This window comes from Bidens hawaiensis, unplaced genomic scaffold (genome assembly GCF_021521415.1).
Source record: "Bidens hawaiensis isolate Kalapana, Puna unplaced genomic scaffold, B.hawaiensis_p1.1 tig00004412_1, whole genome shotgun sequence".
Taxonomy (NCBI): Eukaryota; Viridiplantae; Streptophyta; class Magnoliopsida; order Asterales; family Asteraceae; genus Bidens; species Bidens hawaiensis.
Genome location: NW_027491265.1, coordinates 101,358 through 118,067, shown reverse-complemented (window position 1 = coordinate 118,067; position 16,710 = coordinate 101,358). Strand labels below are relative to the sequence as shown.

Here is a 16,710-nt window from a genome sequence, read left to right as displayed (position 1 = left end):
AATTCAGCGAAGAAATAGCGGCGACTATGTCGCTGGTCGCCACTAATGAGTAAAAGGTTTCCGCTAAAGGTCTTTGGCCCGTATAAAAAAATTTGTAAAACCGACATTTTCAGATTTTCCAAAATACAACAAATATATACAAAAATTATCAAACAAACGTCACAACCATTGATTTACATGCATACTTTTATATATATATATATATATATATATATAGGTTAAGTTAGAATAAAAACACACTTGAGTTATGAAAACTCTAGAATCTCATTCTCAACCACATGTTTTTAATTAATGTTTAAATCTTATTGTCCACAATTAAAGTTAATAAAAAAATGTAAAAGTTAATATACATTTTCTCTCTCCTGAAAACATATATAAAAATAAAAAAAAAATGTAAAAGAATAGCCAAATATTTTTTTATGTTTTTGATGTTTTGTATTAAATGTAACATATATTACATGTAATAAAAAAAAACGATGTTACATAAGGTTTTCACGGGTTTTCACAACTCAAGTGTGTTTTCATTCTATACTTCGCCTATATATATATATATAAAAGCATATAAAAGTACATTAACGTCAATCAATATAAGTAGCATGTTTAAAATTAAGTCAAACATACATAAACGATGCTTTCATGATCCCATTGGCTCATCATAATCAAGCTTGTCTTTCTTTCGGTTTTGAATGTCTGTATAAGCCCAACATACCAGCATAGTTAGAAACGATAGCCTCAAAACAGCAACAACAACAACTAAGTCATTCTCAAAGAGCACGAGAACCTACAGTTTTGTTATAATCCGAAATAGATTTGCTTAAATTCAAGGACTTGTCATTTATTGATTTGCCGATTTTTTTTTCGTTCTAAACCAACCTTAGTCAAACTAAATGTCTACACGAGTTTTAAAATTAAATGAAAACTGTTCAGATTTTACAAATAATACACCTAACCGAATATAGGTGCATCCTTAAAAACCAGTTTCATAAATTTCTCAAATATACATATTTGTATTTAACATCCAATAGCATAGTCTCGTTACCTGATTAGCTCCATGAATTCGAACAAATTAACATCTTTGTTTTAAGAAGAAAGATGCAGAAAACAATCACGCCACTTATCAATTAACATTAACTCATCAGGATTTAACATTGGGAGCACACGATCTTGAAGGCTATTAACAATCTGCATAGTCTCACCAAGAAGTCGGGCTGCAGTATGAACACCGGCCTCCCTTTTCTCTATAACACTTGTGTGGCATTTCATTGCTATGACTCGGGGTAAGTTGGTGAGACAAGCAGCCAATATGTTAGAGATCATTGATGACAACTGCATAAACAACTCCTCTTGGCTAATCTGATCTATTTCGGCATGGTAGGAAACTAGGATCGTTTGGGTGATACGGTACATTGAGTTGGCAGATGCTGACATGTACATTGTGTTATCATCTGAGCCTTTCATATTCTTACTTTCCACCTCAGTGACCATCTTTTTAGCTGTATCACTGAACCATTGAATAATCTCTTTTGTTGCATTAACTTGAAGATGAGGGTTGAGCAACTTGTATCCTAACCATTTGTGGTAAACTTCAACTTCTAGCCACAACATTGTAGCGGACTTTTGAATGCTTACATACTCCTCAGCGGCATTGAGGGCTTCAACAATATGTGTGACATATGTAAGGCCTTCACTCACACTCATTAACAACCTATCAACAATTTCTTTTTGGATGTTAGGAAGAGACATGGCGACTGCCGTCAGGGTTACTACCGGTAAGCTCCAGCAGTCCACATATTTTTCTTTGGTTAAAGGTGAGGCTTGATGCATGTCATACTTTCCAACTCCTTCAAAACCACTATATTCCTCTAGAAGCTCCATAAGATAGTTAGGCTTATGCTTTTCAGCCTTTTCGATCACATGGTTCACGGATTTTGAAATGCTTTTCAGTGTTGTCATGGCAAGCTCCATATCATCTTGAAGTTGTAGAACATACAGACTGAGATCTCTGTTGTGTTGTACTTGAGAAGGTCTCTCTACCAACACATTATTTAACCAGTTCCAGCTATGAAAGCAGCACAAGATACCAATTACAAACAAGTTTGGGATCAGTGCTATCATCTTACATGCTACCACAACCATTTTCTGGATTCCTATACAAAAACCCAAAATCAGGACCTTTAGATTCTGGATGACAATCTTGTATTTACGACTACCAAATGTCAACGGTATGCTACTACGTTTCCACTCGGATAACTTCTTGGTATAATAGCTTTCTACTTTAAAGACCCTTATATGGTTCCAAATCCATTTTATAGACATTTCAAAGCTTAAGGATGTAAAACACCTAGAAAGAGGAGCAACTGTTCCTAGTATTACTCCAGTAAATTGTATTAAAAAAATCACTGAAACAGACCTCTTATAATCCGACCCACAATTGTTCATAGTCGGTATTGTATAAATCATAACATTAACATGTATGAAAGTGCTTGCAACGCATATTACCCCGGCAGCAGAGGTCGTAGCAGAGCTAACTGTCATAAACTGGGGGCTGCCAGTTCCGGCCATGATCCAATGGTTCTTCACATGCTGCTTTAGCTTCTTAACTGTTGGTTGTTGCAACTCTAGATCCTTCAAAGCTATTTCTTGACATGCTTTGTATTTGGATTCTAATATTTGTTTTGCCTTTGGAATCATTAAAGCCGAACATGCGTGTATCATCAGCAAAGCAAGTAACATAGCCACATAACCAATTGCTACCTTCCAAGTGTTAAAAATAACAATATGGTAATAAGGAGCTTCATAATTGGGAACCTCACCGGTTTCTGTCTGGATGAATACATTGACGACTAAGGTGATTACTAGAACTTCCAAAGCTATGGTGTTTGTGAGAAGTTCCTTACTGTCCATGGTTGCTAGAGAAGGCAATAAGTTAGCCATCATTGTGCACATAAATGCCATGCTTCCCAGCTTTGCAGCCTGGTCCACAGCATGTGGCATTGAATCAGTTAGATCCATGGGCAACTTCATTGCAATAGCTATGACAGTGAGGGAAGCAGCATTGAGAGTAAAGTATTTACATGGAAACCATAATTTTTTGTTTTTGAAACCGTGTATTAAATCAGCCACTATTGGTAGGATACAGAAAAAAGAAGCTACTGCAATATAAATCCCAATCCACACCATAGGTTGACTGAACTTGTTTTGCTGCTCTATTTGGGACACTGCTTTCTCGATTAAATTCACAAATCCGTATGGAAGGTTACTGTACTTAGACGCCAGTTCATCTTTAATTTGCTGAATATCATTTTCCGTGATGGGATCCATAGTTAGATTTTGTGAATTGTGAGTGACTGAATGAAATTTCCATGAGCAATCAACTTATATGATTTGTAGACTAGTTAAGCGCGAGGATCAGTTTTCATTTTACGCCTTACAAATTTTATTAAATGTGGACATTTTGGAATTAAGTAACACTAAATGTTAAGACAGAAACATGTGAAAGATGGTGTCACACAATTAATGTTAAATGAAATTTAATGTGGACGAGATAATCAATCTCTAAAACGTGTGGACATAAGTGATATCCAGAACATTGATACAATTGACATACTAATTTCTGGAGAAAAAAAAATAATAACTAGCCGTGCGATGTGAGTATTTGGTGCAACATACCATCGGTTTATGCTTTTGAGGTGAAAGACCTTTTGAAGATGTATCTCAATATAAAAATACATGAAGTCGAACGATGTGCCTCACTACTAGAAAAAATACCTTTAATGACATGCATTACGTGTCATTAAGAGGCACAGATAACACATAAATTTTTGATACTTATGAATAAGTACAAAAACAAATTTTTGATACTTATGAATAAGTACTTCAGAAGATTCATGTTAGTGGTTGATACAAAAACATCTAAATAATATGTAGGCATTTTAAGCTGTAGCCCTGTAACTTGTCTTATGTCTTATGGGAGGTACCCACGACTCCACGAGTCACATTTGAAGCAATTTGTTCCGGGTTGGGCCGGTGAGTTTCTCTAGTTGTAGGTTTTCTTATGGATAGATGGGACGGGTCACTACGTTATGTTTTTCAGGTGGAAGGGTGATCTCGGATATCCGGCTCTTTGCTGCTTAGAAAATAAAATGTAGGCATTTAAATATTAATTAATAGACCAATAATATAACAAACTTAAAAAAAATAAGGGTGAAACAAGCCGAGCTAATCCGGATTAGTTCGTTAAAAGTTCAATCCGAGTCAAGTTAAATGAGCTTGATCAAGCCTTTATGATAGCTTATTTAGTGAACAAGCTCGGGCAGAGCTTTAATTATTTAGCTTGACTATACTCACTAACTTAAATGAGCATGCCACTTGTATATTATTATTTGATATATCAAATCTATTTGATATAATAATTATTATATTATGCAATTACGCAAATATGTTATGTTACATGTATGCATTATGTATGTGAATATATAAATAGAAATTAAAATAAAGTATCTAAAGAAATTAATAAATAATAAACAATAAATGGGTAGGGCCCGTACTTTAGAAATGTGTTTGGAGGCGAGTCAAGTTGTTATTTTGCTCTCTTAAGTTAAAGGAAGTAAAAATTGAAGAGATTTTAGGAGATAATAAGGTCCTTGTTTTTTTTTGTTTTTTCTAAAATAAGTCTAAATATAGATCGGTAGATTGGGTAAATTGGTGTAACTTTAACTTCATGTAATTTCTTGTTTCGATTTTTGCGCTGCTCTCCGAGCTATGGCGTTAGCATGTCAGTGTGCTTGGTGTTTGTTTTTGTATTGGTTGTTTATAAAAGTTAACAGTTCAAAAAAAGAAAGTTAAAGGAGTTCAACCTTAATACTAGAAAGCTCAAACTCATAATTCAACAAATTCATGCTTCTAGCAGCTTGGTGGTTTGATTTTCTTTACAAGCTAATCAATTATATAACTAAAAGCCACCGACTAAAAAGAATTTAACCGGGGCAAGAACCAAAATTAAATAACAAAGAGCGGGTTTTTCAACCACTCAGTCTAGCTAATTTTAAAATTAACAATTCTACTCAAAACCCATAAAAACACCAAGGTCATAATCGAATCAACCAGCTAGTTCTTTTTTAGGTCATTTTTGTTAAAGACAATATCATTATGTTTCCTCCAAATGAACCATTAAATCGAGAAAATAATTGCTTCAATCAAGCTTACAGTAAATATAAATGAAATTAAAGAAATTAAGCATAATATATCACTAGTAAGAGCATTGATTCACACTACATCCATCTCCAACTTTTTAAATTAACTAAAACACATCATTTTATAATTTATCTCTTATTTTCTAAAAGTCTCCCAAATTCAGTTCCTCACTTTTATTTCTATTCCATTACTATGCTTTTTATTCATTTTTAATTACTTTTTCTCTATTTTCTACTTGCATCAACTTATAAAAAAAATTAGCGTGGGAGATTTTTTATTTATTTATTTTTTGCCTTTTCATAACAATATGAGGGTTAGGTATGGGGATGGGGAATGAAATGGAGTGAGTTTTTAAGTGTTTTTTTATTAAAATATGAAGATGGGGTTAAGAATGAAGGATAGTGTGTAAATGATCTAACTGGATTAGGACAAAGTAATCAAAGCCCGCTAGTTGTGTTAGAACAAAGTAATTAATCAAAGCCCGCTATGTTTATCAGAACCGATTATGTGTTGGAGGTGCAGCTGCACAAGGCCCAATTTCGATAGGAGCCCATGATAATGTAACAGCATATGCTTTTTTTGCCACGGTGGATGTGTTAAAAAAGACAAACACAGTTATCTTGGTATAGTTTTTGGTGATGATGATTCGACAGTTGTTGTTGAGTTCTCTTTGTAATAATGGTTGGTGTATTGTGGTTGTGTGGTCATGATTTTTGAAGGATGAAAGGGTGAAAAAAAAAAGAAAAACACAATATAAAAAATATCATGCTAAAACACAATTAATAAAAGGACTATCTTAAAACGTAAAATACGTAAATCACAATGGAGAAAAAAAAAACATTAAAAGTTATGTTAAATTACACAATATGATAAAACACAATTTAGTAAAACACAATGGTCATACTTATACCTATAACACAATGTATAAAAAACCCACTAACGTTTTTTAATTTTTATAAAACAATATGATACTCATATTAAAGATAAAAAAACGCTCGTTATTAAAGTGATTATTTTTTTAAAAAATGATGTCGTATAAAAAAGTTATTGACGTTTTAAAACAATAGGAGAAATTAACACGTGTCTTGTATGTGAGGAGAGAAAATCAACATCTATGTGTACGTTCTTCCTTTTTTGCCATTCCCCTTGTTTTATATCTAATTTTTCCCTAAACTAATCTCAATCATTCAAATTTAAAATTAATGATCTAGATTACTTCTTAGCCTTTCTACAAATATCATACTTCTTATTTTAACTTGATCCCTAATATTTATATATAAAAAAAATCTCATATTTTAAACTAGGTCTCACTTCTAATTTCAAACCTCACCTTCATGGGTGGAAATTACAGATCTGTTTTCGATCTAACATGCCAAATGATTCACTGGAACGTTTGTATGACCGTAGCCGGGTTCAGCGAAACACTAACCGGGTTGGCCATCGTCTTTTCGTCTAAAGGCTTACGGCGTGTTTACATGGAAAGTATGCAGTATGTTTATTTTTGTAAAACAAATAGTGAACATTAATATATAATATCAACTTTGAATGTTTAAATGCTCCTTTACACGAGCTTAAATGGAATGAGTTGGACTTCCCACCCACCCTAAACGAGTTTCCTTTTAATGGGTCATGGAAGATTAGAAGCCTCCAGAAGCTTGAAAGAGTCTTATGGGGTCACGCGCTTGCATGCATGCATCTTATTTGGTATTCCAAAAACACTCTTTATCTAAACAGTGCAAATATAAATTATTGTTTGTTTGACCCGTAAAGCTACTTTGGTTTGGGTCCTATGCTTTTTGATGCTACCATAGACGAAAGGTTTCTAAATTCTAAGATTAATTCTATACATTAACAAAACAATTCTGATAGTACTAAATTAAGAGTGGGCCACGTGCTCCAACATGATTGGATCATCATTTTTTTAAATTTAATTGTTTATCCTTTAACTTTAAATTTAATAGTGTTAAGGGAGTGAGGTATGGTCAACAAACACAATTACTTAACTTTGTATTTATTAATCTACCGTACTTGGTAAGTTAGGCTCGTTTGTTTGGGCTAACAAGTCTAACGAAATAACTTCATTTAATGACGGTCTTTGTTTTGCGTTCATATCCTCCCATTGTTTTATATATATGTTTCTATGCTTTAACGGATTATTTCTCTTACGAATATATCGGGTTATACGGGGTGACTAGGTTGGTTAGTTCATTGTGTTGGTTCATCTTGGATTAAATAATGAATAGGCCTATTAACCCTTGGGCTTGGATAGAACAAGCCCATCAGAGCTATATTAGTAGCTAGGCCAATTCCATTCTCTTTGCAGCCCAACTTCGCATGAGCCATTTCGTATGAACTTTTTCGCTTTTCATGAACTTTTTTTTCGCTTCGCATGAAATTTTTCGCTTCGCATGAACTTTTTCACTTCGCTTGGCCTGTTTCGCTTCGCATGAACTTTTTTTTGCTTCGCATGAACTTTTTTTTCGCTTCGCATGAACTGTTTCGCTTCGCTTGGCCTGTTTCGCTTCTGGGACTGTTTCTCTTGAAAATAAACGCTCGAGCCGGGTTTCAAACCTGCGACCCTTTTGCCCCTTCCTAAGTGGCTTCTACCAACTTGCCTTCCATGCTATTGTTATTATTATTGTTATCTTAGCTTTCGTTAGGTCTATAAATATGAACGAGCCGAACTTAACGAATGAGTCAAACGAATCCGACTCCTAAAGTTCATCTTTTAATATCAAGTTTATATTTTTATTAACTCTTAGGCCCCGATCTATAGTTCTACCAATTTTCATGGCGAACCGACATCAAATGAACCACCTTTACACTACAAAAGTACCTTAAACGGAATCCGGTTTAGAGTTTGGTCTTGTCACGAGCTAGATCTAGTTCTTCCTTGTCGTTTAGATGCGAGAATCACCAAAACGACTTGGATCTCGTCATTGGGTTTCAAAGTAGGGAGAGTGTGTGTTGGAAAAAATGAAAATGTATGGAATTATGAGATCTAGGGTTTTAGGGAAGGTTTAAGGGGTACTTATACCCTTAACTCATGGACCTTAGGCCCATTAATTCACTAAGTCCATGTTTTATTGTTAAGTCCATATCCATTAAGCTTACAATCTTTCATTTTAATTATAATTTATCATTCTATGACGATTAAATAACAAACTTTATTTAAATATTTCTTTATTTATTATTCTAAAAGTCGGACGTTACAGTCCTAAACCTAGTCCTCGTTAATCCCTTGATATCATGGTCACCTAAACAAGAGGCAACATTCCTTTCTAAGTTTCAACTACCACAATTCTCTCTCTCTCTCTCTCTCCTCTTCACACAAACATGCTCTCTCCCTCCTCCAACACCAGCCACAACCTGCTCTCATCGGTTACAACCAACAAACTGAACCCGTCACAGCCACCAATAACAACCTGAAAATACCTCCTTCTTGTCGATTTAATGCATAACAAACAAGATCTGAATTTTATCAGTATCGAACTCTTTCGAACACACCCACTGTTCTTCGTATTTTGAAAAAAAAAACACGAAGACGAACCTCAAAAACAACTACAAATCCAGACTTACATACACAAGACGAACTTCGAGCAACTTATTTCCAACCTTTATTTCCAAACTTCAAATTTAATTTCTAAACTTCAACGGGATTAACGTCTCGGTTCGGGTAATCGCGGAAATAGAACCTGAATATCAAGAACAAAATTGAATCATAAGATTCGACCCGCTTTGATACCAATTGTAGGTCCCGAAATCGGATCCGACAACGAACGGCTTTGTTCTTGATAATTTTGCTCGAGACGGGTGCGGAAAATCAAACGACGAAAATAAATAATATAAAGATAAAATAAAGGAACGATCTCGTTGTCGGTTAAAGATTTGACATATTCATAAACGAACCGACCCACCCAAGGTGAGCTCCCCTTGGTTGGATGACTTACACCATGGAAAACACACACTAAAACTAACAACATAAGGCTCTATTTATAGCCAAACAACTAACATTCTAGAAGTTTTCCCCATTGAAGTTAAACGCGCGTCCCGAAGCTCTCGTTTCGTGTCCGGACCTCTCGTCGACATTATTTTCATGACCATAAATATATAACGGGTTTCATACTTTGATATCGCAAGTCACATTTTTGGCCTTACAATTTATTATTCTAAAAGTCGGACGTTACAGTCCTAAACCCAGTCCTCGTTAATCCCATGATCTCATGGTCACCTAAACAAGAGGCAACATTCCTTTCTAAGTTTCAACAATCACAACTCTCTCTCTCTCTCTCCTCTTCACACAAACATGCTCTCTCCCTCCTTTAATCAAGTATACTAATCACTCTAACTACTCTTAAATAATAAATAACAGACAGTGGTGTGCCCCAATGGGGTTTCCTACCTTCACCACCCAAACAACCATCACCAAGGTCTTAAACTATAATATTTGTTTTTTAAACAATTGACGTTACCCTTTTTTCATTTTACTTTTTTTTTATCATACGGCTTCTAAACCATAACGATTCTAAGTAATTTAAGTTTATATATCTAAACTCTAATAGAGTTATCAATTTACTAAGTTTTTTAATTGTTTCTTTTTATTATTTTATTACATATAATTCATTTTTAAATTATTATTTTTATTAAACTTATCATAATCAAAGCTGATTTTTAACTCCAAACATTTTAGTTAATGTATGGCTTGCTTATTTTTACCGTCACGTAGGTTAAAGCCAAGATGATTTATATTATTATTTATCAATATACCATGTAACAAATTCATTCTTGCTGGCACCCCATACAACATCGCCACATAGCGCGACCTTTAACGCTAGCTAGTTAAAAAACAAAATATATTATCATTAACCAAAAGAAACAAATTACAACAAAAAAAAATCACAAAAGCCTCATAAAGCTACAGAAAAAAGACTCAAATATAACAAATGACCATCAACGTCTAACCATTGTTCTTTAGAACTATTATATATATATATATATATATATATATATATATATATATATATATATATATAACCATCTTGATTTCATCCACAAACAGTAAACCTTAACACACTTCTAATTTTGTTTCTTACTTGTAAATTAAATAAAATTTATTATATAATCATCTTATATTAGTTTCCAAAGAATGCTTCAAATTTCCAGCATTTTTCACAAAAATATGTCATCTCTTCCATATCTTCTAACACAAACCGAGCCAAAACCGAAACCAAATCCAAAACCAGCAAAACACACCAAAGTCCACAAACATATTAATCATCAGTTGTAAGCGAAAACCGAAGCTGACTTTCTAGAACGGGCACTCGGCTTTCCAATGCAGCAGCAAAGGCAAGAGGTTATCATTTTAAAGCTGTTTCTGAGCACTTGTCCCCTTTTTGGTATCAACCGAGGCCGAGCAGCCGCAGCGGCCATTCAATCACTGTTTCTGCTACAAATTAAAAGCGGTAGTGGGTTGTTTGTTTGAAATTTGAATGAAGATGATGGAAATGGGAAGAAGACCGACATGGGTTTATATGGTGCGTGTAGGTGCCGCGTTGATCGAGCTTACCCGGCGTGTGCTCGATCAGCCGCCGGAAAGTGGTAGTGTACGTATGCATGATAATTAATCGTCGTGAGAGCCAGTCACCCTTGGTGTCTTTCGTAGTACGCGCATATATAGCTGGCATGTCATATATGCATGGGACCCCATATATATATATATGGTGCACTACGTACCAAAAAGTTAATAATCATCATAAATATTAGAGTACTTGGAATTGACTATTATTTTTATAATGGCATGACATGAGGAGGTGATTTTTATTTTTCAACGACCAACTAAGTAACGCTCGGTATTTCGTACGCGGCTTCCATTCGCTAAAGGTAGCCTGAGCCGGCCACGAGTCCGGACGGACGGAGCCCCTAGCGGTCCACCCATTGAGGAATTCCCCGGATAAAACCCGACCCCCACGCCCGCCAAACGGCACCACAGCGAGGAGCCGGTAAAACCGGGTGAGATCAGGACTCGAACCCTGGCAAGCCAGGGTCATCCCTCAATCTCCCATATAAATTGGTGATAGTGAGGTTTGAAACCCTTACCTCTCACTAGAAAAGTGAGTGCTCTACCATTAAACCACATCCAATTTACATGAGGAGGTGATAGTTAATACTTCATAATTCATATCTTAAATTCTTTTATAGGGTCTATTTGTTAGAGCATTCCCGGTCGATTCTCCATCTCCATCTTTATAATTATACTAAAAACACTATCTTTTTTCTCTAATTTTCAATTAAATAATATTTTTTTTTATACTTTTATCATTACCTTTTCTCTCTCTTTCACTCACAACCACTTTAAAAAACATTAAAAAATTATAGAGGTGAACAGTGTGTTTTTCCAAATTTAAGCATGGACAGTAACATTTTCTCTATCCTCCTCTCACAACCACTTTTAATCATCTCTAAAAAATGAAGAACTCCCTCACATAATTTGCAGAAACCACTGGGAATGCTCTTATAACGTGATAAAATGGATGAGTGAATGGAATTGATGTGAAATGGAATGAAAAATAAAATAAAATAAAATAAAATAAAATATTACCATTCATAATTGTGTTTAGCTTATCATATAGGAATGGAATGACCCTCCTTTAATTATTATTATTATTATTAATTAGTAATTATAATAAGTATTAATAATATGAATATTCTTATTAGCTCATTTTTAAGACCTGCGTTTTTCAACAAGATCATTAAACGAATAAAAACAATTATAAAAATGGTGAACCATACCTCTATGTTGTGAAACGTTGAGTCGTCAAATAGTAATATTAATGATAATATGATAATAAGTCTAATATAATAATTGTTATATTATAACAAAAAATAATGACAATATAATAAAATTAATAGTAATATAATAACCTTGATAATGTAATAATAATTATAATATAATAATAATTCATAATAATCATAATATATTATTATTATTATTATTATTATTGATTTCATCCTTTAAAGAATGAAAAAAAAATCTATATCTAAAAGAATGAAAATAATATATTTGAAAGGAATTTCATTCTTTGTGAAATGATTCGTTCTATTATTATATGACAACTAAACATGATTTTTTCCCTTGTAATAAACCATTTCATTCAGTCTCTTATTTTTTTATACCAACCTGATTTTAAGATTTTTTTTAGATTGATAAGTTTCCTTATTGATGACATGATGAGACAAGCTTTTATTTTAGAATCAATACAAAATATGAACAGTTAATATATCATATCAGAAAGCCTGAGTTAGGTATTAAAGGTGTGGTTCCAAATAATGTTAAAGAAATATATAAAAATATATTAGAGTTTTTTAAATCGATAATATATATACATGGGATTTTGGATGCGGGACGCGTGTCTCTTTTATGGACTTTACCCATTTGCTTTCAAACCTAGTTTTACTTGTTTATTTTTTAAAAATGATTTATTACATGTTAATGTTGTATAAAAACAAAAGAACAACAGTGAATTGAAAAGATAGAAACCCAAAGTATCATGGGCACTTAACGATCCAGTTGGCATGCATCTTTTTTCTCTCCAGTGGGATCTTTGTCATGTTACTTTGTTTTTAACTACAACATCAACGTGCAAACCGTGCAAGGCGCTGAACCTTCGAATTATATAGAGATTATATACATGGGTGTTTCACGAGAAAGCTTCTATTGTTTGAATTAGTTTTTTAATTAAAAGAAGTAACGAGTAAAATGTTATTTTTATTAATAAAATCATTTATTTTTATTAATTAGATGTTCGTTTTCATAATTATCCCTTTACAAATTTTCGTATAGCATGTGTTTAATGAGGTGTATTTGTGGAGCTTATGTTGATTTTGGTATGCATTAATATTTTTGTTATAAGTGCCTTACATATTTAAGTAGAGATTGCAAACCGACTCAAATATATTTGATATAAGAATCCAAAGCCCAAAATATATAGGCAAATTGGATTTTAATAATCTCAACTAAATTATTATTGGCCGATAATATCCGAGCTTTGTTTATTCTCACTGGTGGTCCTAAGTTTAAAAAAGTTGGCTTTTAATGGTCATCCGTTAAAAAAAACTTAACGGCGTTAAGTTTTTTCCGAACTTCAAACTGATTTTTAGGCTTTTGAACGGAAGGAGAATACGAGTCGATTGATGTAAAACTTAGCTCGAAAAACATAATTTTTGTTAATTTGAAGTTCAAACACCTGATTTGAAGCACTAATCAAGCTATTTGGAGCATTGTTTCGAGCTAAATTTACATCAATCGACTCGTATTCTCATTCCGATCAACAACCCTAATAAATCAATTTGAAATTCGGAAAAAACTTAACGCCGTAAAGATTTTTAGCGGTGGACCATTGAGAGCCAATATTTTAAAATTTGGGACATCCGGTGGGAATAAATTAAGTTGGGATTATTGTCGGCTAATGATAGTTAGTTGAGATTATTAAAATCTAATTTGTTAAATATATATCTTGGACGGCAAATAGGGTATGCGATTAGCTTTTTTAAAAATTCCAGTTTGGGACATATATGATAATATTTGATAAACCTGTTCAAAAACACAAACCCGCTAACATCAAAACCGAATATTATATAACCTACCTTAAAAAATTATAATATAAAAGTTGCACTTTTGGGAGCTATTGGGAAAAAATGTCCTTATTCCGTGGACGGGTAGTTATTAATTAGAGTCGACCATATCTACCTATATAATTAAAACAAAACTAGTCTTTTACATGCTATTTAATTAGAGTAACTCAATTGGGTGACAATTAATACTATTATTATTTATAGAATCTTAAATATATATAAAAGAAACATTTAAAAGCTCTCTAATTGATTGTTACATTCTCTCAAACCATTAAATTGTTTTATTTATAAATAGAGGCTTCTCATGCATTTGATCCGAATTCATGGGTCCAAACCCAGATAACCCTTAAGTGGGTTATAACTAATGTTGTAAAACTCCCGAGTAGGCGGCCGAGTACTCCCCGATTACTCCCCGCCTAGATCGAGTACTCCCCGCCTCGGCCGAGTACTCTTTAGGTATTTTCCGAGTAATCCCCGACTACTCCCGAGTACTCGCAACTCCCCAGTCGACCGCCTAGGACCGCCTAACGACTTTTACAACATTGGTTATAACATCTCATTATATTAAGAGTTAAGTGTCATTTTAGTACATGTGGTTTGTTTAATTATGCGACTTTAGTACTATTTTTGAATTTATTGCAAATAACTACCTCAGTTTTTCTAAAACCTGCAATTTTAGTACTTTTTTCTAACTCCGTTAATTTTTGTCTGTTAAGTCAGGGTTAGTTTTGTAATTTCGTTATTTTCTCTTTTCCTTTAAACAAATTCCCCTCTTTATATCTTCAAAACCAAAGCTGCAGATCACCCCTCCATTTCCCAAAAACACAATGACTTCCACCACTACCTAAAACACAATGGTGTTTTTTGATGTTAACAAACCCTACATTCCGGCGACCTCAAATTTCAGTTTGTATTTGGATCTACCATTTGAAGTTGCTTGTGGCTATAGTGGTGATTGCAGAAACCACTGGGAATGCTCTTATAACGTGATAAAATGGATGAGTGAATGGAATTGATGTGAAATGGAATGAAAAATAAAATAAAATTGCAAGTTTTAGAAAACTGAGGTAGCCATTTGCAATAAATTCAAAAATGGTACTAAAGTTGCGTAGTTTGACAAACCACAGGTACTAAAATGTCACTTAACTCTTATATTAAAAATTATCTCACCAAATATTTGATATGAAAATTCTATAAAATAGGGATATACTAAATTAATATTCATTTTTTTTTGAAAAAAAGATATTATTTATATTAAGAAACAATTTTATAGTAAAAAAAATAAACGGGTCATGAGTCTCCACCAAATTCAGGTTGTTTATAAACGGTTATAACATCCCATTTATTTGTGAAACTCTTTCATAATTAAACCATATTAACTTTTTAATAAATAAAATTAAAATCCAAAAATATATAAATATTATAAACAAAAACAAAACCCCCGTTATACGGGGAATAAAACCTAGTTGCTAATAAAGTTACAAATGTAACTTTAATTAAATGTTGTATTAAATGATGTTTTAAGATATTTATGAATTATAATATTTTATTTATAATTATTTATGTTTTATGAATTAATAAGATATGTTATTACGTATATTATTGAATTTTAATTTTTTGTTGTATTTTTATTTTTAATAAATACCCGTGTATTACGCGGACTATATCTTAGTTCTCAAATAAGTTAACTAGTCTAAGCATGTGTGTTAGCCTTAAGCCTACATCAGCAAATTAAATGTGGTACGTGCCTTTGTATGTTTTTATAATATTGGTTTTAGACACGCGATGAGTTTTATACTTGCTGTTGTTATGTCCCATTCCCCGGCCATCCACTGTTAGTGATGTGTTTGTATATAGAAATTAGCTACTAGTAGAAAAATGCTTTTTAGATGCGGTGAAACTGATTTTTAGACGCGGTTTTAGACCGCGTCAAAAAATAGTGAGGCAAAAGCTAGCTTGGTTTTCGATGCGGTTTTGGAAACAGCGTCAAATGCACACTAAACCGCATCAAAAAAGGGTGTAGCATTTTCTATTAATCATCTTTAGATGCGGTTTCGAAACCTCGTCAAAAGAATATTTAACATTTATAAAAATGAATTGCAATTTAGCGCCAAATCCATATTTAACCTGCCAAATCTATTTCATTGCAGAATTTTAGCAATGCAAATCCACCAAAATGAACCAAAATGCATTAAATCTAGAATTTTACAATATAAGCTCATCAAAATACAGTTTTCTACAAGATAGAACCTATTACAAACTATACTAAAATCTGTTCAGTTAAATACAAATCGAGAGTACAAATACTCAATTCAACGAATGCCTAAGTTAGTAAATCTTGGGAGAAAACAGGAGATATTTAAAAACGCATGCCTGCACAAGAAAAAATAATTACATTATACAGAATGTCAATATTAGGGTGTTCATTATTCGAATCACACTTGAAAAAATAGAAATTCGCCCACTCACATTAAAGATAAAGCCTTTGGTGTTTTGCATATGATCAAACGACCAGGAGTATCTACCAGCCCAAAAGCGTGAAAGTTAATATTTGAGATGATCGCTTGCAACTGCATGAGTATGTATAAATGCACAATCAACTTCTTAATACCAATAAGCTTAACATACATAAAAGCAGTATAACATGTTGTAACCTGTGTTTCAAGCTCCCTTGTTGGTCAAGTAACAACACAAGTCCCATTTCAAGAAGCAAAGTGAGCATTGTATAACAACTCAAGTGTAAAACCTGCTGTCACTTAAACAAAGCATGCACCTACAACATATAATGACTTCTACATATAAGTAATAGACAGATTAAAAACAAGAAAAGTATATAAGATCGAAGCTTTACCACGGGTAGCCAAGAAAACACCCCTCAGCCACTAA

The 16,710-nt window shown here is 33.2% G+C and overlaps 1 protein-coding gene across 1 annotated transcript; it reads right to left on the bottom strand.

Annotated features, from left to right (window-relative positions):
• Positions 1-1,080: 1,080 nt before the first annotated feature.
• On the bottom strand, positions 1,081-3,321 carry LOC143626514 (uncharacterized). Its single transcript, XM_077096586.1, has one exon. The coding sequence runs from the start codon at positions 3,319-3,321 to the stop codon at positions 1,081-1,083; it is 2,241 nt and encodes a 746-aa protein (XP_076952701.1).
• Between the last annotated feature and the right edge of the window lie 13,389 nt (positions 3,322-16,710).